Source organism: Oryctolagus cuniculus, chromosome 2 (assembly GCF_051225735.1).
Source record: "Oryctolagus cuniculus isolate XC-2025 breed Fujian yellow rabbit chromosome 2, ASM5122573v1, whole genome shotgun sequence".
NCBI classification, from domain to species: Eukaryota; Metazoa; Chordata; class Mammalia; order Lagomorpha; family Leporidae; genus Oryctolagus; species Oryctolagus cuniculus.
In genome coordinates, this window is record NC_142868.1 from 50,819,247 (window position 1) to 50,843,588 (window position 24,342).

General features: G+C 48.8%; 1 protein-coding gene across 1 annotated transcript; it reads left to right on the forward strand.

Moving 5' to 3' along the window:
• The first annotated feature begins 13,647 nt into the window (after window positions 1-13,647).
• Window positions 13,648-19,637, forward strand: NKX2-6 (NK2 homeobox 6). The gene is made up of 2 exons (XM_051830491.3): window positions 13,648-14,275; window positions 16,968-19,637. The coding sequence occupies exons 1-2, from the start codon at window positions 14,008-14,010 to the stop codon at window positions 17,609-17,611; spliced, it is 912 nt and encodes a 303-aa protein (XP_051686451.3). The 5' UTR covers window positions 13,648-14,007; the 3' UTR covers window positions 17,612-19,637.
• The last annotated feature ends 4,705 nt before the right edge of the window (window positions 19,638-24,342 follow it).

Here is a 24,342-nt window from a genome sequence, read left to right on the forward strand (position 1 = left end):
AAATGCTTTTTCTAGGTGGTTGAAGTATGAGAATTTTTAAGAATTTTTTATTCTTTTTTTTGTTTGTTTGTTTTGTATTTTCCCTTGACCAGTTAATGCTAAATGGATGCCTCTTTTAAAATCTAGTTACTGTGGGAAGAAAGGAAGCAAGGTCGGGGGGAGAGATTTTGATTCAAGATGTTTCAAACTGCTGTGGCTTGGGCAGATCTGTCATCAAGGCTGGCTCCTATGCAGTGAACTCCCAGATCAGGCCTGTGTCCCGTCCAGAGAAAACCTGAGTTGAAGCAACCACTGGGGTAATTTAAACAGCACATTTTCAAAAGGGGAGAAAAAGAGGGAAGAAAAGAAAAAGGAGAAACCCTGCTGCTTGCTGTTTTTGAGAAGACAGGAATTTGCTTTTCTAATTGTAATTTCCCAAACCTCAGCTGAAGGCTACTTCTCTTACTCCACATTTAATCAGTGATGCACAAGAGTGGTCAAAATGAAGGAACAAATTAAAGATATTCCTTACTCTTAGTATGCTGGTTTTTTCCTGTTCATCCTGTTTGACTAAATCCACTCACTCCAAAACAAAAACTGACCCCAGCATTCACTGTACTCCCATGTTGTTCCCATCTGTGCTGCCAAACTGGGGAGCCAGGAGTCTACTGCCTCCTCCCGCAGGTACAGCTGCACAGCTCACTCACACAAGTGGTCCTGCACAAAGATGAGCAAGTACACGTACACACAGTCACATACAGTCACACACAAAGAGTCTCATACAGACACAGGGTCACACACACAGTCATACAGACTCACACACTCCTATACAGTCACACACACAAATACACCGTCATATATAGCTATATACATAGACACTGTCAGGCGCATGGCCATGGCATAGTGCACACATACAGAGTCATTCATATATACTCACACACACATTCTCTCTCTCTCTCTCTCTCTCTCTCTCTCTCTCTCACACACACACACACACACACACACACACGCTCCAGGTTTCTGGAAGCCCAGCCTCTGAGTTGACCTGCCCATCCTCTGGGTTTATCCAGCAGGAGGGACTCTGTTTTGAAAGCCAAGACTCATTTCTCAAGCACCTTACTTGACCTACAGATGCATTTCACATTGTTCTTACCCCCTCCTGTGAGTCCCAGGCCTCCCATAGCTGACTCTGGAGGTCACCTTTACTAGTTCCTCTTCTTCTCCTGACCTTTTCCCTTCTGACTGCTGTATCTTGAAATTTGTCAAGCTATACAAAAATTGAAAGAATGGCATAACGCATATTCATCATCTACCTAGTCACTTAACCATTCACTAACTAGTCTCATTTCCTACCTTTGTTCTCTATATATATATTTTTGAACCATTTGAAAACTGTAAACATCATGACTTTGGTGGTGAAACACTTCCAAGGAAACCACTCTCCCCTATCACATCAAATAAAAATTAACATTAATACTATTAGACCATCAAATATCTATTGAAATTCAAATTTCCCTAATTGCTCCAAAAATGTCTTTTGTAGTCTTTTTTTTTTTTTTTTTTTGAGGGGTGGGAGGGGAGGCAGTTTCTAGTCCTGGTTCACAAAAATGTATTTGGTGGCAGTGTCCCTTGGGTTTCTTTTAATCTTGATGAGCCCTGTACATTTTTAAAATGACATTGACTTATCTGCAGAATTCAGACTAATTGTTCTGTGGATATTTCCTACTCTGAGTATCTCACCTCATAACCTTTGGGCTGCATGGGTTTTGAACTTCTTTTCTTCCCTGTTGGCACTTACTGTCTTGGTGATCCTATCTGGAATCATGGTTTTAAATATTATCTACGTGACATCAACTCCTAAATATATATTCTCAGTGTAGGCTTGTCCCCTCAGCACCTGACTTCACATCTTCATGTGCTCTACCTGGTATTTCATAAACATTTTAGATTTCAAACTGAACTCTTGTCCTTCTCCCCAAAACTCCCTCTGTCCATGGTTCTCCCCTTCCCAGCTGATGGCAACTTGATTTGCTCACCAAAAGTCCAGAGTCATCCCTGACTCTGTATTGTGTCCCACCGTTGGGCAATTCTGTGTGCTCACCCTTCAGAACACACGCAGAAGTTCACCACTCTTCTCCATTGCTTCTGGCCTGGACCCGCTGTCATGTCTCCTAAGTCACTGCAATAGCTACTGAGCACATCTGCCTGCACCTCTGCTCCCTGCAACCCACACCAAATGGAAACCAAGGAGGTCCTCTGCAAACTCGAGTCACATGATACTACTCCTCCACTCAAAGCCTTCCACTGCTCTCAGTCTCCCTCAATACTGTAAGTCAAAGACACGGCCTGTGTTCCTCTCTGACCTCAGCTTCTGTCACTCTCCCCGCCCCCTGTCACTCACCACACTCTGTCTACTCTCAATACCCTAGTTCTCAAGCATACCTAGTATGAGCCCAGCTTCGGGCCTTTGCATTTGCAGCTCACTCCCTGCAGATTCCCCCGTGGCTCACTCTCTCAACCCCCTTAGGTCCTTGCTCTAATGACACCTTCTCCAAGAGTCTTATTTCCAACTTCCACTCTTAAAATTACAGTTGCCCACCTGTTAGTAATACACACACACACACACACACACACACACACTCACACTCACAATTCTGCCTCAGTCCTCTTCACCCCTTACTCAATATCCTACATCACCTCCTAACACGATACGCAATTATCTAGGGTCTTGTTTGCTGTCTGCCTTCTCCTCTGTGGAACAGAAGCTTCCTAAGAGCAAAAAGCAAAGTGCTATGAGGTGACCCACCCAAAGACCTGAAGGAGCCACGAGGACGTCTGGAACAAGGGGACAATGGCAGGAGTAGAGTTATATAGACACGTGAGAAATTCATGTAAGCGCAGGACGTCCGGAACAAGGGGACAATGGCAGGAGTAGAGTTATATAGACACGTGAGAAATTCATGTAAGCGCAGTGCTTGGCAAGCACTGCATGAATGCTGGCTTTTATTAATATTTAGCCCACCCCCCTTCATTCATTCTAGAAGGGCTGTAAATTTTAATGAATGGTTTCTTATTGCACCAACTACGTTCATTTAAAGCTTGGCATAATGCCCATAGACACCTCACTCAAGGCCAGGAGACCCAGCAAAGGATCTGGCGCTCACCAGTCCAACTGAAGCCCTGATCACTTGCTTCTAAGGACGTACTCTCAGCCACTTTGTCGAGCTTCTCAACAACTCCATCCCTGCTGCCAGAAAACCAAACAGACCAGAAGGCACTGTGCAGTAAAGCTTTTGAAGATCTTTATAGTTAACAGTCTACATAGTGAACTAGAGCCAAACATTCTGGAGCCTTTTCTTAGAATCTCTGCTCCCCATATCTCAAAATTGCCAGAATTTGGGGAAGCAGAATGGGGTACCAGCTTCTGTCGAGGTAAATTTGTTGCCCTCCTGTCCTCTGCCTTACCCTAAGCCCTTCTAGGACCCTCTGGCCACACGTTCACTCGCCTCCTGCTCCAGGCAGGCCTCCAGGTCCTGGAGGGAAATCTAAACCACAGCAGAGGCCAGCAGAGTCCTCCGAAAGGAAGCTGAACAAAATGCCTCTGGCATGGGGAAGGCCCTCTGAGCCCAATTCTCCTATGTAAAGTGGACCTGCTAAAAACAGGAGACCCTCCATGGCTTGGCATTTAAATGAGTTGTACTATTCTCTAATGCTTCTGCCCAGCGTCAGATTGTCTGGGGGAGGAGGTAGAAGGGGAAATGCACTTTGTTATCTGGATAATTTATCGACATGGCACCAAACATCAACATGTAGCCTGTGCCTGTCTGCTCTGTCTTTGTTCATATGGCTGCTCTCCCTCCCGCCACCCCACTGACACATATATAGGGAGGGAGGCCACTGGGGACAGAGTAATGGACTGTGCTCCAGCAGTGCCCCAAGCCCTGTGCTCTCCTCCAGTGCGCGAGCCCATGTGCCTGTCTCCCTGAAGTTTGAGGGGAACAACATGCACAAGTTGCCCCTGCAGGGGAGGTGGGGGATGGGATCTCAGGAGAGTTTCTACTTTCCCTAACACCATCCAGGGTGAAGAAGCCTGGGAGAGTACTACAGATGAAATATCGCATATGCAAGGCACCCTCCAGGAATGGGTGGTCCCACACGTGGCTATGCACATGGTTGCTGCCTCAGAGGCCCACACACTATGAATGCCTTAGGTCTCAAGAACATTATGCAGAAGTGAAACAATTCTTAATGATCTTCTGATACCCCATTCGCTCTTCTACCCAGGATGGAGTTGCAGGATGGAGGTGAATGTTAGTTAACTCTGAAGTTCACTTCACAGTTGTTCCCAACACTCTGACACCTGCTCCTAGTCTAGCCTGACTCATCTCACCTTAGCAGGTTTGTAGTTTTCCTAAAAGATATACTTGTGTTGTCTTTTATTAATAAGATTCACAAAGCACAATTGAGCTGTATTATACAAAAAGGTTTTCTTAAAATTTATTTTTATTTATTTAGAAAGCTAAATGTCATAAAGAATGAGATCTTCCATCTGCTGGTTCACTCCCCAGACAGTCAGGACTGGGCCAGGCTGGTCTCCCACATAGGTGGCAGAGGGCCCAAGCACTTGAACCATTGTCTGCTGCTTTCCCAGGCTCATTAGCAGGAAGCTGGAGTAGAGCCTCCAACCCAAACTCTGATATGAGATGCCAGGGATGTGGTAAGTAGTGGCTTAACTTATTATGCTATGATGCCAGCCCCTATTTAAAAAAAAAAAAAAAGGTTTTTACTAGAAAAAAAAATTCAGGGACCCAGAATAGTTCTAGCAGGTGATAGAAGGCCCTTGGATAACGTTGTGTTGCAGGAGTTAAGCCTCTGCCTTTGATGCTGGCATCCTGGATCAGAATACTGGCTCGCCTTGCAATCAATCTGTCCACTAATGCACCTGGGAAGGCAGCAGAAGCCTGACCAAGTGCTTGAGAGACCCAGATGGTGTTCCAGGCTCCTTAGTTCTACCCATTGCAGGAATTTAGAGAGTGAACCAGTAGATGGAAGACATACACTCCCTCCTCCTCCCCCTCCTCTGTCTTCTAAATCTTTTTTTTTTTTTTTTTAAGGTCCCTGGATAGTGAGTTCCAGAAACATCCTTGGGCAACCTGCACTTGTTAAAGGAATTAAACAGGTTTCTGATGATTTCTTAAGGGGACTTTTTTGTAGAAAGTCTACTTAGAATGTCAGCCACTGTGAACCCTCCTCACACACGTACACTCTATTGAAGAGGTAGCCCAGTGTTCAGTTCGTACACAAAGAGGTGCTGGCATCTCACGTTTGCAGAGAATACCAATAATGAAACCAGGCTCACATATGGCAATCACAGGATGGCACTTTGGAGCAGGGACTCAGCCCCCAAGCGCCCTCGCTAAGCCAATGGCTGGCTACACAAGTGATGCCCGCTCTGCACTTCACCGTCCCATCCCTGGAATGGAGATAATGGCATCAGTCCTACTTATCTCCAAGGGACATCAATGAGATCATGGAAGCCCAAGCTGAGCCACACACCAGATGCTAAAAACAGTCAACGAGTCTATCTGACCCTCTAGGTCAGGCACTGAGTGTGAAACTCCCCTCGGGACTCGGGAGGCAGACACGGACGTGACCGCAGCCTAGGCTTTGGAAGTGTCTCAGCAAGAGCGCCACCATCCCTCAGCGCTAGCGGATGGGACGCCAAGCCGCACGCAGGCTGCAGTGCGCCGCTGGGCCACGGCTCCGGGACTCGACGCTGCCGCGTGGGGAACACCACCACTGGGCAACACACACATACACGCACAAACACACACACACGCACGCACGCACACACACGCAGCCGCCGGGGACGAGAGTTTATTTTTCCAGGGCTTGGGTTCCCGCCCGCGCGGCGCGGTGGCGGGGCGCTATCAGCGGCGGGCGCTGGAATGTTAATTGAAATGGAGCTGGGAGCGCGGCGCAGATAAGCCTCGCCCAGCAGCAGCCTCCCGGCCCGGCCAGTGCAAGCTCAGCCCAGCGGATCCTCGGCCAGCGCGGTCTTAGGCGGCCCACGCTTTTCCCTTTCGCGTTCCCGGCGTGGGTGCTCCCGGAGGCGGCTCGCGCCAGCTGCTCGCCTCCAGGGAGCCGGGAAGAGAGGTACTGGGAGGAGCGTGGAGGAGAAACCGAGATGCCCCCCCATGAACGGGAAAGCCCCAGCAGATCTTTTTTTCCTTAACTGGCTTTACAAAAAGAAAAAATAGTGAAAGAAATCTTTTCTTGCGCTTCACGCTCCACCGCAACTATGCTCTTCCTTTAACCCTGGGATATTTTTGGGGGGGTTTCGCAGAGAGCGCCTGTGATAACGACATCTAGAAAACGTTCAAAACATTCCCGCGTAGCCATTTGCAAAAAGATGATATTAGATTCTTAGCTCACACCATATGCACGAATATAAACATTAAAACCACACAAATACTAGAAGGAAACGTGCGCAAACTCCTCTTAACAGGGAAAGGTTTTCTATGATTCAATCCCAGAGGCCAAGGGCGGAAAGGGATAGTGACTGGGGCTTTTAAATGCATGCAAGCACTACAGAAAACTCAGACAACTGACTACCATGAAGAAAATATAGGAAAACAGTCTAAACTGCTAATACATTGATAGAACAACGGGGGAAAGGTAAAACTCACGTGTGTGTGTGTGTGCGTGTGTGTGTGTGTGTGTGTTTAAATACATGTACAAGTTCACATGTATTATACATGTCTGTGTATAGATACATAGACATGCACACACATATCTTCAAACATAAAAAGATGTTCCACCTCAAAATTGGAGAAACGCAAAGGTAAACAATCCTTAAATACCATTTCTCACCTACCAGATTGGTGACCATTAAAAGGTATGATCATGTATTCTGAGGACCCAGCTACCAGAAGACAGGCACCCTCAGGCATTGCCAGTGGTGTGCAAATCTGGACAACTGTTCTGGATAGAAACTCAGTAACACCTAAAAAATTTTACATGCATTTACGATGAATCACAATCCCACTTCTAGGAATATACTTTGAAGAGACACCTCTAGCAATACAAAAAACACACTGACAAAGTCATTCACTACATTGTCCTTGTAAAATACTGGAAAAATCAAAATGATCTCTTGGAGGACAGTGGTTAAATAAACCATTCTACATTCACACAACAAAGTAGTACTAGGCACCTGTAGAAAAGAATATGGGTGATCTCTGAATCAATAAGATATTGTTGGGAGACGAAAGCAGTTTCAGAAGAATGTCCATAGGATTCAATGGGTTGTGGGAGTAGCATTATGGGATGGGCTGTGCTAGTGAGGCAGCTTCAGGTGAGAAAGCAATTGCAACTGTGCCTGCCTTGTGGCAGCAGAAAAACAAAAAAGATGCACCAGCGGTCAACCAATCTCTTACACATGACAATCAGATCCACATCATAGATTTTGATGATGGTAACTTCTTCACAAATAAAAATGCTATCCTTCACCAAGTGGGTCCACAGTGATGCCAGCTCATCAGACACAGGTGAGCTGACAGCATCCTACAATGGAAGTTTACAATGGAAGTCTGCTCCCTGATTGGACGGGATACTCCTGGAGGCTTCTGGAGTACTACTTACCTTAGTGTACTAAGTACCTCTCAAAGTCTTATTTATAGGCTGCACATAAGTCCCGGTCTGCATGGGACAGTTATGGTTTATGCCTGTATTATGAGCTAGTGCTTCCCTTTTTCTTAAAAGTGTCCCAAATTTTATGAGATTATATGGTTAACTTTTCCTTACATAATAGTTCTCATACAATATCTATTGCATTGAATGAAATAATTTAGACTGTATTGAGCTTACAGTTTCAATGAAATGTTAAAATATATAGTGATTTTTTTTCTTAGAATCAAGGTTACTACAATGTACTGAGCAAAAAAGTAGGAAGAAAGACAAAAAAAAAGTTTGTTCACTCAACAACTACATTAATCTCAGGGAAGAGGACCATGCTAAAAATCAGGAAAGAGATGTGACACAAAATATGCTTCTTAATGTTTCTCTCCTTTTCCTCACTTATAAACTAGAAATAATAAATGCCTTAGACGTCTTGCTAGGTTTTCTTGAGAATCAGTGAGATGAAATGTGAATATGCATTAAAAAATAAACAAAGGACACCATTTTTACTAGGCTAATCCTCTGCCTTGGCGCCGGCACACCGGGTTCTAGTCCCGGTCGGGGCGCCGATTCTGTCCCGGTTGCCCCTCTTCCAGTCCAGCTCTCTGCTGTGGCCAGGGAGTGCAGTGGAGGATGGCCCAAGTGCTTGGGCCCTGCACCCCATGGGAGACCAGGAGAAGTACCTGGCTCCTGCCATTGGATCAGCACGGTGCACCAGCTGTGGCCATTGGAGGGTGAACCAATGGCAAAGGAAGACCTTTCTCTCTGTCTCTCTCTCACTGTCCACTCTGCCTGTCCAAAAAAAAAAAAAAATAGCCTAGTTGGCCAAGCTGTTCCTATTTTTCAAATCTTTTCAACTCTAGGAGGAATTGAAGTGGGAACAGGGACTGCAGAGTAAGGAGCGATGACTTGGTGATGCTAACACAGCGCTGTGATGGAAAGAGCTAAAGCCATCATTTGAAAGAAAGATGAGAAAATCCAAAATTGTTCTGAGAGGACCTCCTTTAAAACTATATACCCTGTGAATATAAGGTTATGAAGACCTGCGATGACAGTGGCAACTAGTGGGAGATTCTCAGTGTCCCAAATATATCATAGACATGGAATGACTTGTTCTGAGCGAAGAGATAAGTAGAAAGTGCACAGGTATTGTCACTGCAGCTGTGACATCCTCTGTGTTGTGAAGTAGCAGCCATACACAGTAGCAACCAGAAGCAGAATATCAATACAAAAACTTAAAGCTTGTCAGTGCTTTAGAACATCAAGGGCTATTCATATTAACCTCCCTTGTTATGTACAAAAAAAGGAAAAGGGGGAAATATATATATATATGTATATGTATATTCTCATTTGTTTAAGAAAAATTTTAAAGACTTTTAAAAAAAGATTTATTTTATTCATCTGAAAGACAGAGTTACAGAAGTTGAGCCAGAGAGAGACAGAGAGAGGTCTTCGATATGCTGGTTCACTCCCCAAATAACTATAACAGTCAGAGCTGAGCTAATGGAAGCCAGGAGCCAGGAGCTTCTTCCGGGTCTCCCACGTGGGTGCAGGGCCCAAGCACTCTGGCCATCTTCTACTGCCTTCCAGGCTATAGCAGAGAGCCAGACAGGAACTGGTGCCATATGGGATGCTGACGCTGCAGGCTGGGGCTTTAAGCTACTGTGCCACAGTGCCGGCCCCTAAAGAAAATTTTTTAAAATCACAGGCACTTGGCTCCCCTTCCATACCAGAGTGCCTAGGTCCCAGGTCCATTTCCCATTCTAGCTTCCTGCTAATGCACACTCAGAGAAGCAACAGATGATATCACAAGTAGTTGAGCCCCTGCCACCAATATGGAAGACAATTGAATTCCAGGCCCCTGACTTTGAGTTCTAGCCCTACCTGTTGCAGGTATTTGGGGAGTGATCAGCAAATGGAAAATCCCTCTATGTCTCTGTCACTGACTCACTGCCTTTCAAATTAATGAAAACCATACATTAAAAAAAATAATTAGGGCAGGCATTTGGCCCAGGGGCTTATGTTACCGGCCTCACATATCTGAATGCCAACTACTCTACTCTGCTTTGGATCCAGCTTTCTGCTAATCATATTCTAGAAGGCATCAGATGATGACTAAAGTACTTGAGTCCTTGTCACCCAAGTGGGAGACCTGGATTGAGTTCTGGCTCCTAGCTTCAACCTGGCTCAGCCCTGGCTGGGATGGGGCATTTGGAGTGTGAATTAGCAGATGGAAGTTTCTCTCTCTCTCTCTCTCTCTCTGTCTCACGCTCTCTCACACACACACTGCCTTTCAAAGAAAATGAAAATAAATAAACATAAAATACTCAAAGCACAGAAAGGAGAAGCTGAAATAGGTAATGTGTAGCAACCAGGAAAGAAAGGAGATGGGTACGGAAACAGGAAACAGGAGGAATAAAGCTGTAGTGTCATTTCCATAAGCATATCGCATTGCATAATTTTGACTTTTAGAACCATGTTAACATTTCACATACTCACAAAACAAACACAATAGTATCAAGAAATGGGTCCAGCAAAGGGGATCATGCAAAGCAGAAAGTGCTATCAGATGATTCATTGAGCCAGATCTGACACCCCTACCCCCACCCTGGGCCAGTATGCTAGAGACTGTCCCCAGCCAAACAGGGAAGACACCTTTATCTAACAAATATTTGTTGGTGACCTATCTTGTGCCAGGTTAGTCCTGGCCCTGGAGACACAGCTGTGAGAACAGACCCAGAAACCAGGTCTAGTCTATTGTAGCAGGGGTCAGGTACTCACATCAGTTTCCTGAAAACTCCTGGTGCCCACCAGCTCCAGACTGTACCCGAAATAGTCTATTGTGTACCCCCACTTCAAAGAGGAATCTCTTCATTTCAGGAAAGTTTAAAAAAAAAAGGAGAAAAGGATTTTTGTTAACCATGGATAGTTAAGAAGAAGTTCAATAAAGATCCCTTCAAATTCCATATGATCCTGCAAGATATCACAGTGCATGGGCATTATTTTAAAGTTTATCTTGCGGGCAAGGTCAGTTCAGATAAAAGTTTTGAGATTCCTGGTTTCCCCAGTATCCTTAGAGTCCCGCAGGAGTTGGCTTAAAGTAGGTAACCCTAATCTTCAGCAGTCCCAGCTCTGGTGTGTGGGTTCCCTGCGTGACCGGGTTGGAGCACCGTAGATCCACCCGCAACCTTAGCCCGGTCTCCACTCATGAGCAAGAGACACACAGCGCAGTGCACTGTCCCGGCTGTACCGAGCCCAGACTTTCAGCGTCCGACTCCCCAACGCGTTTATGCTCCCGCTCTACCTAGTCTCCTCTTCGCTTGGCTTAGACAGGTCGCCCGCTCCAGCCGCTGAAGTTACTGGTTCCACTCGCCTGCGGGCGACTTTTGATGTCCCCTAGCGCGTGAGTGGCAGGAGCGAAGGACAAGAACAGCCCCGGACCCCAGTGAAGAGGGGGAGATCTGGGAGAGCAGGAAGTGCCTGGAGCTGAGATCCCAACTCTCCTTGCAAGTTCCCGCCTCCTCGGCGCAACGCGAGGAAAAGACGGCCTCTTCCCGCAAGGGGTCGGGCGAGCAGGCTAGGGACCCTTCTCCCAGGATTTCCGCCGGTGAGCCCAAGCCCAAGCCCAAACAGCAGATTTCCATGCAAGGACTCATGTTGGTACCACTCACGAGGGTCTACAAAGGCTTTTCATGTCCCCCTGGGGGTGGGGGTAGGAAGAAAAGAAAAGAAAAAGAAAACCCACATTTGGTCTTCCCAGCAAACCAGGATGGCAAGGCCAGGGGCTTAAGGATGGGATTTGAACCCAGAGTTTTTGATGCCAAGTTGCTTCCAAGGTCTTCCGTGGCTTCCTAGAATGCAACTGTTTGCCAAATTCAGCCACAGCAACACACGCTGGCAGCTACGCGACTTTGGGTTTTATTTGGTGTCTTCCCACCTCCTGTCCCTAGCCCTTGCAAGGGGGACGGGGACTGAGTGGAGTGTGTCTGGCTCCTCGAGGGGAAGGTGAGTCTAAGACCACCGCCGAGTCAGGTGTTTCCAGGGGTTGTTGAAAATACCCATCAACCAGATGTTCCCAAGAACCTGGGGAGGGGGCAGGGACCCCAGCACCTCATTTTTCTGGGAAGTCATGTGATAATGCGTTTATGAACACTGAAATATTTGACTGTCTAGTGTCTATTTTACAAATGTATCCAGAGGAAATAATCTAAATTATTGACAAGGTAAGGGTACAAAGTCTAGAGGTACTAGGATGAAGTCACAAAAGAAATCGCTATTTAAATTGATGGGAAACATTACATTTACCTAAAGTATAAACACAACCTGTAATGGTCCATCCATAACATGTAATATTAGATTGCTATTTAATATTGTATGTGTTATAAAACTAATCAGGTTCTGGCCATGCTTAAGATGTACATTTAAACACAGAAGTTCGCCTATGCCCTTTGAGCTCATACTCATGTATGCAAAGTTAAATGGAGAAGGAAGTGCACTAAAATGTTATCTCCTGTTGGATGTTGTTTCATCTTTCCTCTATTTTCTATTTATTCCAGATTGTGAATGATGAGTTTCATAATCAGAGAAAAGTTAATGGTTCATCACAAGATTATGGAGTTTTGAGGGCAAAGGATGTGTATTTCAGAAAAAAATAGAGAAGGCTTATGGTTGTGACAAGTTATTGGTGTGGATGCACTCTGGCAAGAAGCGCTGAGCCACTTCAGCAGATGCGAAACTTCCCAGATCTCCCCCTCCCTGCGGGAACAGTCTGGGGTAGCTTCCATGTAAGTATTAAATGATACTGTGCATCCGAAATCATGACTTGGTGGCTGAAACTAGGCTGGGGAGCTGATGGGTTTTCTATGTGGATTTCAGGAAGTAATAACATACAAATGGGAGTTGTAGCTTTGAATTTGCAGAAGGTTTGAGAAGCATTCAATCTGAAATGCCAAAAAGAACTCCGCACAGATTCCAATTTGATTTTAAAAGAGTTTACATGCTCTTCTATTCTGTCTGGGACTGCAGGCATCAAATCATTTTTTTCTCATGGTAGGCTTCTCAATTACTGCAACCATCCTACAATTGGACGTTATCTCCTTCCTTCCTTCCTTCCTTCCTTCCTTCCTTCCTTCCTTTCTCTCTTTCTCTCTTTCTCTCTTTCTCTCTTTCTCTCTTTCTCTCTTTCTTTTTTTAATGAAAACCAAGCTGCGGGAACTTAACACTTTGCCCAAAAGCTCTCGGTTATGTTCGGGAGCAAAAGTTCGTCTGTTCAATCTCCAGGCTCCTAACCATCGTCACACCGCCTCCTTTTACTAAGTCAGCCACGTCCCAGGAGCCTCTCTGGAGAGCGAACGCTCATCACAACCTCCTCCCATTGTCGGCGAGCGACAGTGTGTATACACTAGCGCACACACGCTCACTCACGTTCACAGCAACCAGCTTTAGCGAGGATAAAGGAGAGAAGAGGTAACAAGGGGACTTGGCGGGCGAGGTGAGCCTCTCCTTGGCACCTTCGCGCGGTGGGGACTGTGCCCTTCCCTCTACCTTATCCCTGGCGGGCGTCTCAGATTCCAGGGACCCCCCCCGCCCACACACACACGATTATAGACTCTAAGCGCCTTCCTCGCTCCCAAGGCTGAGACTCTCTGCTCCCGGAAGTGGCCTCCTCTAAGAGACGCTTCTACCTTAATAAAGACTTTGGCTGGTCAAGACTCGCTCCTCCTCGGCGGTCCGGCCCGGCGCCCGCTAGATTTCCAGCGCGCACCTGGAATCCCCGGGGTGCCCGGCTGTCCCTGCCTCCGCGTTCCTCTGCCTCAGACTGCGGAGTTGGGTAAGGACCTGTCCGGATGGCCGGCTCGGATTGCGCCGCGAGGACTCCACCCCATCCGCGCACGTCCTCCAGGGAGGAAGGGGGGGGGGGTCCTGGGGATCCGTGGTTGACCTCGGAAGCTCCCGTGTGCACCGTGCTGTGGCAGATACGAGCCGCGCCGGGCAACGTTGCTCCACGTTTTCTTGGTTTTGGAGAAGCGTCAATAAGAATGAAACCTCCCCGGAAGGTGGCTAGGGGCTGGAAGATTAGGAGGGCGCGGGAAAAAAGCGCTTAGGGAGGAAGGTGCAGGGTTAGCACGTGGTTTCTGCCGGAACCAATGGGGGGCTGCAGACTCGGTGCCCTGCGCGGGTTCTTCGGCCAACAGAGATGGCTCAGAGGAGGACTCCGTCCGGGACACCGCGAATCTGTCCCAGCGCTAGGGTCCATCTCCAGGACTTCTAGCGACAAGACGGGAAGCTGAGGGCGCTGCGCTCCGCTGGGACCCGAAAGCCCTCAGCCCCGCCCCCTCCGCCTGCGGGATGCTGCTGAGTCCGGTCACCTCCACCCCATTCTCCGTCAAGGACATCCTGCGGCCGCAGCGCGAGCAGGGCGGCCTCCTGGCCTCGCCACGGCGCCGGGCGCAGCGCACCCCTGAAAACTCCCAAGGGCCGCGAACAGATGCGGAGCCGCGAAAACCGGGGATTCACAGCGCCGGAGATAGTGGCGGCAGTGGCGGCGACGCGAGGCCTCCTGGGGCTCCGTGTGAGGCATCGGTGAAGATGGACAGAGAACCACTGGGGGAGCCACGTGAGTCGGCGCGCGGGTCTAGGCTCTAACGCCGGGAACACGGGGGCGGGGGTGTTACGGATCTATGCCTGTGGGGAAAATGCATCTGCTAGTGCCCTGGGTCCTGGCCTCTCCTCAAAAGGCCGGCCCCACAGCTCCCACTCATACCTCCTCCCGACCCGGAGTGCTGATCCAAAATAAGGCGAGAGTTCCCTCTTCCCACGGCCGCCCCTCATTGCCAGCCGCGCGTCGCTCCCGCAGCCACGTCCCCACAGCTGTGCTAAGTCCACCCTGCTCTGCCATCTCCCAGTCTCTGCCTACCCTAAGCTATCGGGGTTGAGGTGGGGGAAGCATAGGGAGGCGTTGGACCCCTATCGACTGTGGGGTCCGCCGCGGCCGGCCCTTTCCCATAGCTGCTGGGCGAGTGGCCTGGCCAGCACCGCCACTCCCGTACACGGATTCCCCATTTCGACAACGGGAGGTGGGGACCAGATGGGGGCTGAGTCCTGAAGGTGTTACGCCCTGCGTGTTCGACATCCTGCCGACAGGCAGGGACCGGGCGGGCAGGCGGGGAGACGCGCCGCGTTGGCTACTGCGACCCGGGAGCCTTGGGCGGGAGAGACCCGACTTACCGAGGAATGCGAAAGTCCCTGTCCCCTCTCCAAACCCCTGCACGTCAGTGGGGCCCGGAGGCGCACGTCGCGGGCTATGCGGCCTCTGGGGCCAGGAGGTGTTCGGAGAAGCTCACGGACTTGCAAGCTGTTTATTCCCGGACTCCGGAAGCTTGGAGGACCTGAGGCTTTGCCGCACTCGCCACGGGTTTTCTGCAGCGGATTCTACACACACTCACCTCCCCGGGCGCTGTCAGGCGAACTCAGCCCTCGCCTCAGCCCGGCTGAGAGAGGCTGAGAGAGGCAAGCGCAGTGCGTTCCTCCTCCGCTGGCAAACCCGAGCGGCGTCTCCATGGCCACTTCTGGGGGAAGGAGACCCGCCTGCAGGGCTTCAGGAGCCTCACCCGCCCCCGGCCCAAGCCACCTTGCTTTTAGGGACCCAGGGTAGGTGGGGCCCCGAATTGTGACCGGGAGGGGGCAATGTGCCGGCGCGTGCCCTGGGTGCGCGCAGCCGCCCAGCCCGTGTGGTCAGCCACGTTCATGAGGTTCCTGCTTGCTCCCCAGCGTCACCGAAGAGCAGTTGTTTATTTCTCACTTGCTAAGAAATTAAACCCGACTCAGTATTGTTCCACCTTGCGAGGGGAGATAGCTTCAGGTTTTCTGAGCAGGTCTCTATGAAGCGAGTTTTTCTTGCCTCAAATTTTAGGTAGGAAACAGTTCCATTCTCTAGGAACTTGTGCCAATGCAGCTGGGGATTCGAAGGCGGGTTCCAGCCCGCACTGGGTCTAATTAGGCGCGCGCCGCCCTGCGTCACCACCAATTGCACCCCCCGCCCAAGTTTTCTCTGGGCGCGAGTGTCCAGCACAACTCAAGATTTCCTCTGTACCTATCCTTAGAGCAAAACAGCTAATTGTAGACAGGAGAGCGAAGGGAAGAACGGAAGAAAAGGCCGCTGCTGTTGGGAGCCGCTCCCGGGAAAAAGAGGACTCCAGGGTGAAGCCGGGACTACTCCTTTGTCAGGAAGACCCCAAAGGGGGAGGCGGCCGCTAATAAAGAAAGAAAGAGAGAAAGGGGGGCGGGAGGAGAGAGAGAGAGAGAGAGAGAGAGAGAGAGAGAGAGAGAGAGAGAGAGAGAGAAGGAAGGAAGGAAGCCAAATGTGGATCTCAATTTTATATCGCCCTCAAAGACAGCGTCCATTTCGCCTGACAGCGCCCGGGGAGGTGAGTGTGTGTAGAATCCGCTGCAGAAAACCCGTGGCGAGTGCGGAAATATGTTCGCCTTATTTTGTTAATCTGGATTACGGAGCATCGCGTCTAAAATGGATGCGTCCCTGGTGTGGGTGGAGCAGTGATGACCGCAAAGGTGAGGCTGTGTGCAGCTGGGCCACACTCGGGATTCCGCGGACGGCCTGGGGCTGATCTCCTGCTGTGCGCGCGAGCCCGCCTTGTGCTTGTCCAAGCCTGGACCTTCTGAGGATTCCAGTCATCAGTCTCTGTCCGTTTCTCTCTCTCTCCATCTCTCCCTCTTCTCCCCTCTTCACCCCCCACCTCCTCTTCTCCCCTAGCCCTTCCTCCGAAGGGCAGCCCAAAGATAACCCCAACCTCATAGGCCCCCACATTCATACTCCATCCTTGTGGCAGAAGTTGGGCGGACTTTGTGGCGTAGCGGTAAAGCCCCTGCCTGCCAAGCCTGCCTCCCGCGCGGAGATGTTTCTGGCTCCTGGCTTGTGGCCATTTGGGGAGTGAACCAGCTGATGGAAGATCTCTCTCTCTGTCTCTCTCTCTCTCTCTCTCTCAAATAAAGAAATCTTTAAAAAATAAATTAAAAAAAAGTTGCCTCATGTACATAATATTCCAAGAAGAAAGCGGAGGTGCTATAAACTGGATCGAGGGTCTGCCTCTGGGGAAAAGACAAGTACAGCGGGGTCCGTCGAAGTCATAATTTGCGTTCCAGCAGGTACGAGCTTGGGCAGGGGAATGGTCAGCACGCCTGCGACGGGAGTGAGGCTAGCGGGGGAGAGAGGGCGCTCTTGAAAACGTTGTAAGAATTGCTTTGGTGCACCTCGGGATGGGTGCTGACGGCGTTCCTTCCTGTGCTTTCAGAGCCTGATCTGAGTGTGGCCTCGCCCCTCCGCGGTGCGACTACGGTGCCGGTGCCGGAGCGAAGCGGCGGCGGCAGTGGCAGCGGCAGCGGCAGCGGCGGCGACAATGTGCGCGGTGGCGGCGCCGAGCTGCCCAAGGGGCGGCAGCGGCGGAAGCCCAGGGTGCTCTTTTCGCAAGCCCAGGTGCTGGCCCTAGAGCGGCGCTTCAAGCAGCAGCGGTACCTATCGGCGCCCGAGCGCGAGCACCTGGCCAGCGCGTTGCAGCTCACGTCCACGCAGGTCAAAATCTGGTTTCAGAACCGACGCTACAAGTGCAAGAGGCAGCGCCAGGACAAGTCGCTGGAACTGGCCGGCCACCCGCTTGCTCCGCGCCGGGTAGCAGTGCCCGTACTGGTGCGCGACGGCAAGCCTTGCTTGGGTCCCGGTGCGCCTGCCTTCTCCGACCCCTATGGCGCCGCAGCAGCCCCCTACACCTGCTACGGCGGCTACGCAAGCGCCCCGTACGGCGCGGGCTACAGCGGTTGCTACGGCAGCGCGACCCCAGGTCCCACGCCACTGGCCGGTCCGGGCTTCGGCCCAGGAAGCCGCAGCGTCACTCCGCAGGACCATCTGCCCGCCACGCTGCAGGGCGTCAGGGCGTGGTGAGGCGCCCACCAGGACGCGGTGCTTCGGTACCCTCCACCTCCGCGCAGGTGACGGACCGCTGCGGAGGAGGAAACTCGAGGCCCAGCGGCGCTCCTCCCCGACCGGATCTGGGACAGCGAACCTCCCCTGAACCTGAACGGCCGTCCCGCCCAAGGCCCTGGGACTTTCTTCCCCGAGGGACTAACCCCGTCGAAGCAGTACAGGAAAAGAAGAAAACCCAGGGCGGCTGGCAGTGTGCCGGCGGCAGAGGACTTTCCCCCGCAGACCCGAGATTCCCTTTATTTTGCGTACCGCAACCCAAGGCACCGGGGAGTGTGTGATGGGAGGAAGTGGTGCAGAGCGCGCCCAGCCTCCAATCAAAGGAACAGGTGCGGGGAAGAGGGAGAGGGGTGCGGGAACCGGGAGGTGGAGGACCCCTGAGGGACCCCTGCTGCGAACCATGCCCTCCTGCAGGGTTTAAATGCTCTCTAAGGGCTGTGTCCCTGAGGACCCTAATAATGCAGCAAAGAGCGCTCTTTTCTGGCCACTGCTTTCCTGGCAGAGTACCCACATTCCGGTTGTCCTCTGTCACTGCATTTTGTATACAGCACAGCTCCTCCTAACTACCTCCTGCACTACATATCCGTGTGTGCTTGGCGTCTGTGTCAGCATACACTACGTGTCAGCGCAGGCCATTAGGATCTGCTCTCTACAGAGCCTTAAACCTCGAATTAAAATAAAAAACGAAGCCCAGGCGTTCTAGGGGAACGAAGCTGGCTCAGCCCTGCAGGCGGGCAACCTGAGCGCCTGTTTCACACTCCTCACTTCCTCTTTACAGGTGTTCTTTCAGAATAGAATCAGTCTCTGAAAGGAGACTGGGAAAGGAGCCCCTCGTGGCCCTACGTCCTAACCAGATGGGTAGAAAGCCTGAACTTTAGGGTTCCTACAGTGATGACATTTTGACAACCTCATGACAATGTGTCTGAGGTCACACTATCTGAAAAGCGGGAACAAATTCATTGTAGTAATGGAAAGACGGGATCACAGAGGAAGTTTGGCGCTGGTACATGTTTAGTTGAATATCTGGTTCTAATCCCCCAGCCTCCCGTCTTGGATCACATTTTTAAACAATAAAATCTCTGGTTCTTCATGCTCCTGGACCCCTGGCTCATCAGAGCTTGAAATCTATTGTTTAGTAACTTCTCATATTTAATTAAAGTGTACTTCCCATAACATTTTCTCATTCCTGAATATGCCCTGGTTGTTTTCACTAAAGTTGGAAACAGAGCCTGCTTGAGTCCTTATAAACTATGCCTGGGTCAGTACCCAGTTTATGTGTTTGAGCTAAAAATCAAAAGAATAATTGTTCTTTTTTCTTACTACCCTTTCCAATTCCTCTCCTTTTTGTTTTTATCACTTCTCCTGTTTACTTCTCATCTTCATTGCTAATAAAGGTATATTTAGAAACACCAACAGTGTCCTTCAACCATAGTTAGTGTTGTCCAATCTGGGTTTAAAAAGTGCAATATGTGTGCTTCAAGTTTGGAAATATTAGGAAATATTCCTTGGTCAACTAAATTGAGGGAAAGCAAATAGAGATTAGAGGTAAGATCTCCCCATGAGAGAACTGTCATACAGTGTCACTTGTGATTCTCTCATGTTCAAGGCTATTTCTTCTAAGAGAGGTTACCTTGGACACTTGCCTTGGATTCATGGCAGGTGAGTTTCCTTTGAACGTTGCTGCTGAATTACGGTCTGTCTGGCTCTCAGTTGCTGGACTGAATTAAATTTTTCTAACGTCACATGCTAAAGCTCTGTGCAGTCATGAGTCAATGATGGGGTGGGTCACATTCTGAGAAATACAGCATTGGCAATTTGTCACTGTGTGAACATGGTAGAGGTACAGCTTATTACACACCTAGGCTACGTGATATGGCCTATTACTCTGAGACAGCATGTTACTGTACTGAACACTGTAGGATGTCATAGCACAATGGTATTTTACTTCCAAACATGGTGAAAGCACAGTAAAAATACTAGACCAAAGGAATTTATCATTATAATATAAGGAACTAGTATATATGTGACCCAATGTTAACCAAAACATCACTAGACAGTGTATGTTAATTTTAAAAAAATCATTTCAGCTTCAAGATTCCCAACCCCAGAAGTGAAGGTCATGGTGGGATGACTCTACACAGAGTAAGGAATTAATAGTAAACTAATAAACTAATAAAAACTATTAATTCCTTACTAGTAAATGTTACTTCCTTGACCCTCTCATCCCCTTCCAACATAGAAAAGCAAGAGAAGCTGCAGTTAGCAGAATCCGATGTTACACATAGGTGTTGCCTCCTGAGTTAGGGCACGTGAGACTCCCATGCTCTCTCCATAATTTTGTGTACCACCTGGAGAAGCATGGGAAAAAAAGCAATGATGTGGCCAAGGCTATCCGTGAAGGGGAGAGCAGAGGCTGAGTTCAGTCTTCAGTGGCTCAGTCCTTGCTGCACTTTCCTGGTTGGGACACAAAAGAAAATAAGATTTGGCAACAACCCTTAAGGAACTAATTGGAGAGCAAAGACCAACATGAGTAATGTATCTAAAAATACAAGGTGGTATATGCCGCATGTCAAACAGACAGAACATAAGCTCTCTATAGACAGCAAGAAAATCCGGCGTGAGCTGGGGCACTTACAGAGGGCCAAAGAGATGAGGGCGTTAATCTTGGTGATTATTGTGGGACGACACTGCCAGCTGGGATCAGTTTCAGGAAAATCTAAGATTTGGGAATGGAGAAATGTCCATGGGGCTATGCCAAAGCCAGAGCCATATTTTAGAAATGTTTGAGATAGAATTCAAAATAGCTTATGGGAATTTGTTGACTGCCTTCAGTTGACCGAAAAGGTGTGGGTGGTAGGAGGGGTGGTGCTTAAATGTACACCTAAGATCCCATGGTCAGCCACATTTTTGGTTATGCTCCCTGGAATGCTGTGAATTGTATTTGGCTCAATGGAGGTGGGCACTGGAGCAGGGGATAAGACACTATGTGGAAGCCTCATCCCATATCAGAGTGCCTGGCTTGAATTCTGACTCCCTTATCCACCAGCTTCTGAACCAGCTTCAGTCTAATGTGTACCCTGGGAGGCAGCAGGTGATGGTTTAAGTGTGTGGCTCGCTGTCACCCATGGAGGAGATCTGAACTGAGGGGCGGCTGTTGCAGACATGTGGGGGAGTGAACCAATGATGGAAGGTCTGTTTCTCTGACTTGTTTCAGTATATATTCACATTGTCTATGTACAATCCATGTATTTTCTTTTCTTCAGGCCACGGTGAGAAAGTGTGAGATTCACATGACTGCAACAAGTTCTTTCTAAAGAAAAGGAGAGGGAAGGGGAGCTCAGTTCTCCCAGCTCCTCACTCTCTGCCTGTCAAGATCACTTTAAAACGCATCCATCCGTCTCCCAGCTCATCACGCCCACCCCAGCCGCCCGCCTTCCGTCTCTGTAATCTCTCCTTCCCACTGAAAGCTGCCCCTTTTTGTGTGTCCTTTCCCAACAGACTGCTTATCCCAGGCAGGGCTTTTACCAGGGAGCAGCTCAGTAAGCAATCAGCCTCTTATCTGCATCGTTCAGACCCGTCACTCCAGTCACCTCTTAATGTTCACAAGTTCCCCAAATGGGAAGTAATTGACCTCTAAACAAAACAAAAAAGCTCTCAGAGAGATAGCAGAGGTTCCTTTCCTGACTGTCCCAGGGCGAGGGGTCTCACCTAGGCCAGGTGGATAAGTCAATAAAATCGCAGACATCCTGGCTCCCTGTCCTTCCTCCCCTGGCCTGGCCCCTCAAACCCACTCCATCTGATACCATCTGCAAATCAGACGGAGCCAGAGTCTCACTAGATCACAGCAGATTTGTGTGTGTGTGTGTGTGTGTGTGTGTGTGATGTTAGCATTGTTGTGATTATTACAGTCATTATTAGGATATTGGGAGCATAAGTAAATCTTTTAAAAATTCCTTGTGGAAAGAGTCTTCAATCCTCAGCATATTTGCCAGCTGTTTATCATATCAGCTCGCCTGTTCTTTTCTCACAAAACAAAGCTGTGCTCCTCCTTGCCCTTCCTTGTCAGAGGGATGGAGGGGAAGAGAGGACCTGAGTTAGGAGATGTCTCAGTCCAGTGCCATTTTAACCAGAAACACACCCTGTGGCTCTGGGGAAGCCTCCTAACCTCTTTGAGTGTCTATCAAGTGTCTATCAAGTCTATAAAGTCAAGGAGCTGGACCTCTGGAGTTGTTCATTTCAGATGACTTTAATTTTTCAAAACTGGAGATAGAGCTCATATCTAGAATATTATATAAAGCACATATGAACCAAAAAAAAAGCTCATGGAAATTAGAATTAAAAGATAAGTTTATTTAGGTGCAGAAGCATTGAAATCCATGCATTCAAGCTCAGTGTTCTTCAAAAAGTTCATGGCAAATGTGAATTATGAAAAAAACTGTGTAGATGTCAATATGTTTTGCACCGACATAAAGTTACCTTTTAAAAAATGTACTGCCAGCTTTTTAAAAAAAGTTTGTTTGTTTGAAAGGCAGAGAGCGAGAGAATGAATTATAAATTATCTCCCATTTGCTGGTTCACTTCCCAAATGCCCGTGACAGCTGAGGCCGGGCCAGGCTGAAGCAAGGAGCCAGGAGCCAGGAGCCAGGAGCCAGGTCGCCCACCAGGGTGGAAAAGACACCAGTGCCTGGTCCCATTGTCTCCCGGGGTGCACATTAGCATGAAGCTGGAGCTTCATGTCTTGACTCAAACCCAAGCACTCTGATATGGGATGCAGCTGCCAAATGCCTGCCCCTAAACTTATTTATTTATTTATTTTTTGACAGGCGGAGTGGATAGTGAGAGAGAGAGAGACAGACAGAGAGAAAGGTCTTCCTTTTTGCCGTTGGTTCACCCTCCAATGGCCGCCGCGGCCGGTGCATTGTGCTGATCTGAAGCCAGGAGCCAGGTGCCTCTCCTGGTCTCCCATGTGGGTGCAGGGCCCAAGCACTTGGGCCATCCTCCACTGCACTCCCTGGCCACAGCAGAGAGCTGGCCTGGAAGAGGGGCAACCGGGACAGAATCCGGCACCCCGACCGGAACTGGTGGAGGATTAGCCTATTGAGCTGTGGTGCCGGCCCTAAACTTATTTTTAATTCCATTTTCCCACAAGTATTTTGAAGTACCACCCTCCCATGCAGGATTTAAATACAACCTATAAAGTGAACACAGATAGAACCCCCACTCAAAGCGAGAAGCATGGGGTGCCAGCTCCCCAGTGGCCATTTCCCAGTGGCCCTCCCAGAGCAAACTCCTCCCCCACTTCTCCTTCTCCACAGGAGAAGGTACCAGTTATTCTCACTTCTGTGATCATAATTTATAAAGTCTGTTTGTGGATTTATACACGTGGGGGAATATCCCTTAATAACTTAGAGAAAGTTTGCCTGATTTTGGATGTTACATGAGTCGAATCATACTGTGTGTAAAAGACCGGTGACTTTTACTCAACTTGATGTTTGTGAAATTTATCCATGGTGGTGTACATTGTTCTCCTTTGCTCATTTTCATTGCAATATTATATCCTATTAGATGCCTGTACCTCAATGTGTGTATTTACTCAAGATGCAGTTCCAGTATTTTCCAGCTGCTGACTATAACATAGATGGCTGCAAACAATACTTTTTCCTATTGGTGAGCCTGTACCTTCTATGTGTCCTGGGTGCTCCTGCACTGTCCTGACATACTGGGTAAGGCTCCATCCTCCGACAGATTCTTATTTATATAGCAAGGGGAAGTCTTGCACTAATATGTCCTTTTTAACCATTGTATGATTCATTTTATATTTACCATGCACCTCCATCTGAGGCAGAGAATAGTTCACCCTCTGTGTCTGCTGGTTCAGTCACAGATGAAAAATATTGAAAAAAAAATTCCAGAAAGTTTCAAAAATCAAAATTTGAATTTGCCTGATGCAGAATACCATATAGTAAGCTGAAATCTATGAGAATGAAGTGATTGTAGGCATTGTATTAGGTATTATAAGTAACATTCCAACGATTGAAAGTATACTGGAAGATGTACATGGGATATATGAAAATACATGCCATTGTACGTAAGGTACTTGAGTATCCACTGATGTTGGTATCTGAGGGGTGGTCCTGGAACTAATCCCCCCACCCCAAATAATGAAGGACACCTCCCATCCACAGAAGAAGTGTCCAAGGGTCAAAATGGTGACAGCAGCACTGCCTGAGGCAGAACTGGGACTAGACCAGAGACTGTCTGTTCTCTGGTCCTGGGTTACTTCCACAGAGCAAGTCTTAGCAGAGAGTTCAAGTCCTCACACAGCTCATGGGACTACTGAGGGACCTTCTTATCTTTCTGCCTTGAGGGACAGAAGCCCCTTTTTGGAAAGCATTAATAGGGGATAAATCTGATTGATGAAAGATGCCAGATACGGTGGTGGTGGTCGTGGTGGGGAGATATAGCTGCCTCTTCATCTGTCTGGCAGTAGATGGAATAGTTGAAGACCCTGATGGTTACATTATTCTTGCCCAGTTTTTTTCTATATTTTCCACCAACCCTGAACCTCCAGGGACACTGATTCATGCTTTCAAATGGCCAACTCCTGGGAGCGGGGAGCATTCAGCCCCTGAACTCTTTCTTCTCCCCTCACAGCGTGGAGAAAGCTTCATGGGAAGTCACTCTGCCTTCCT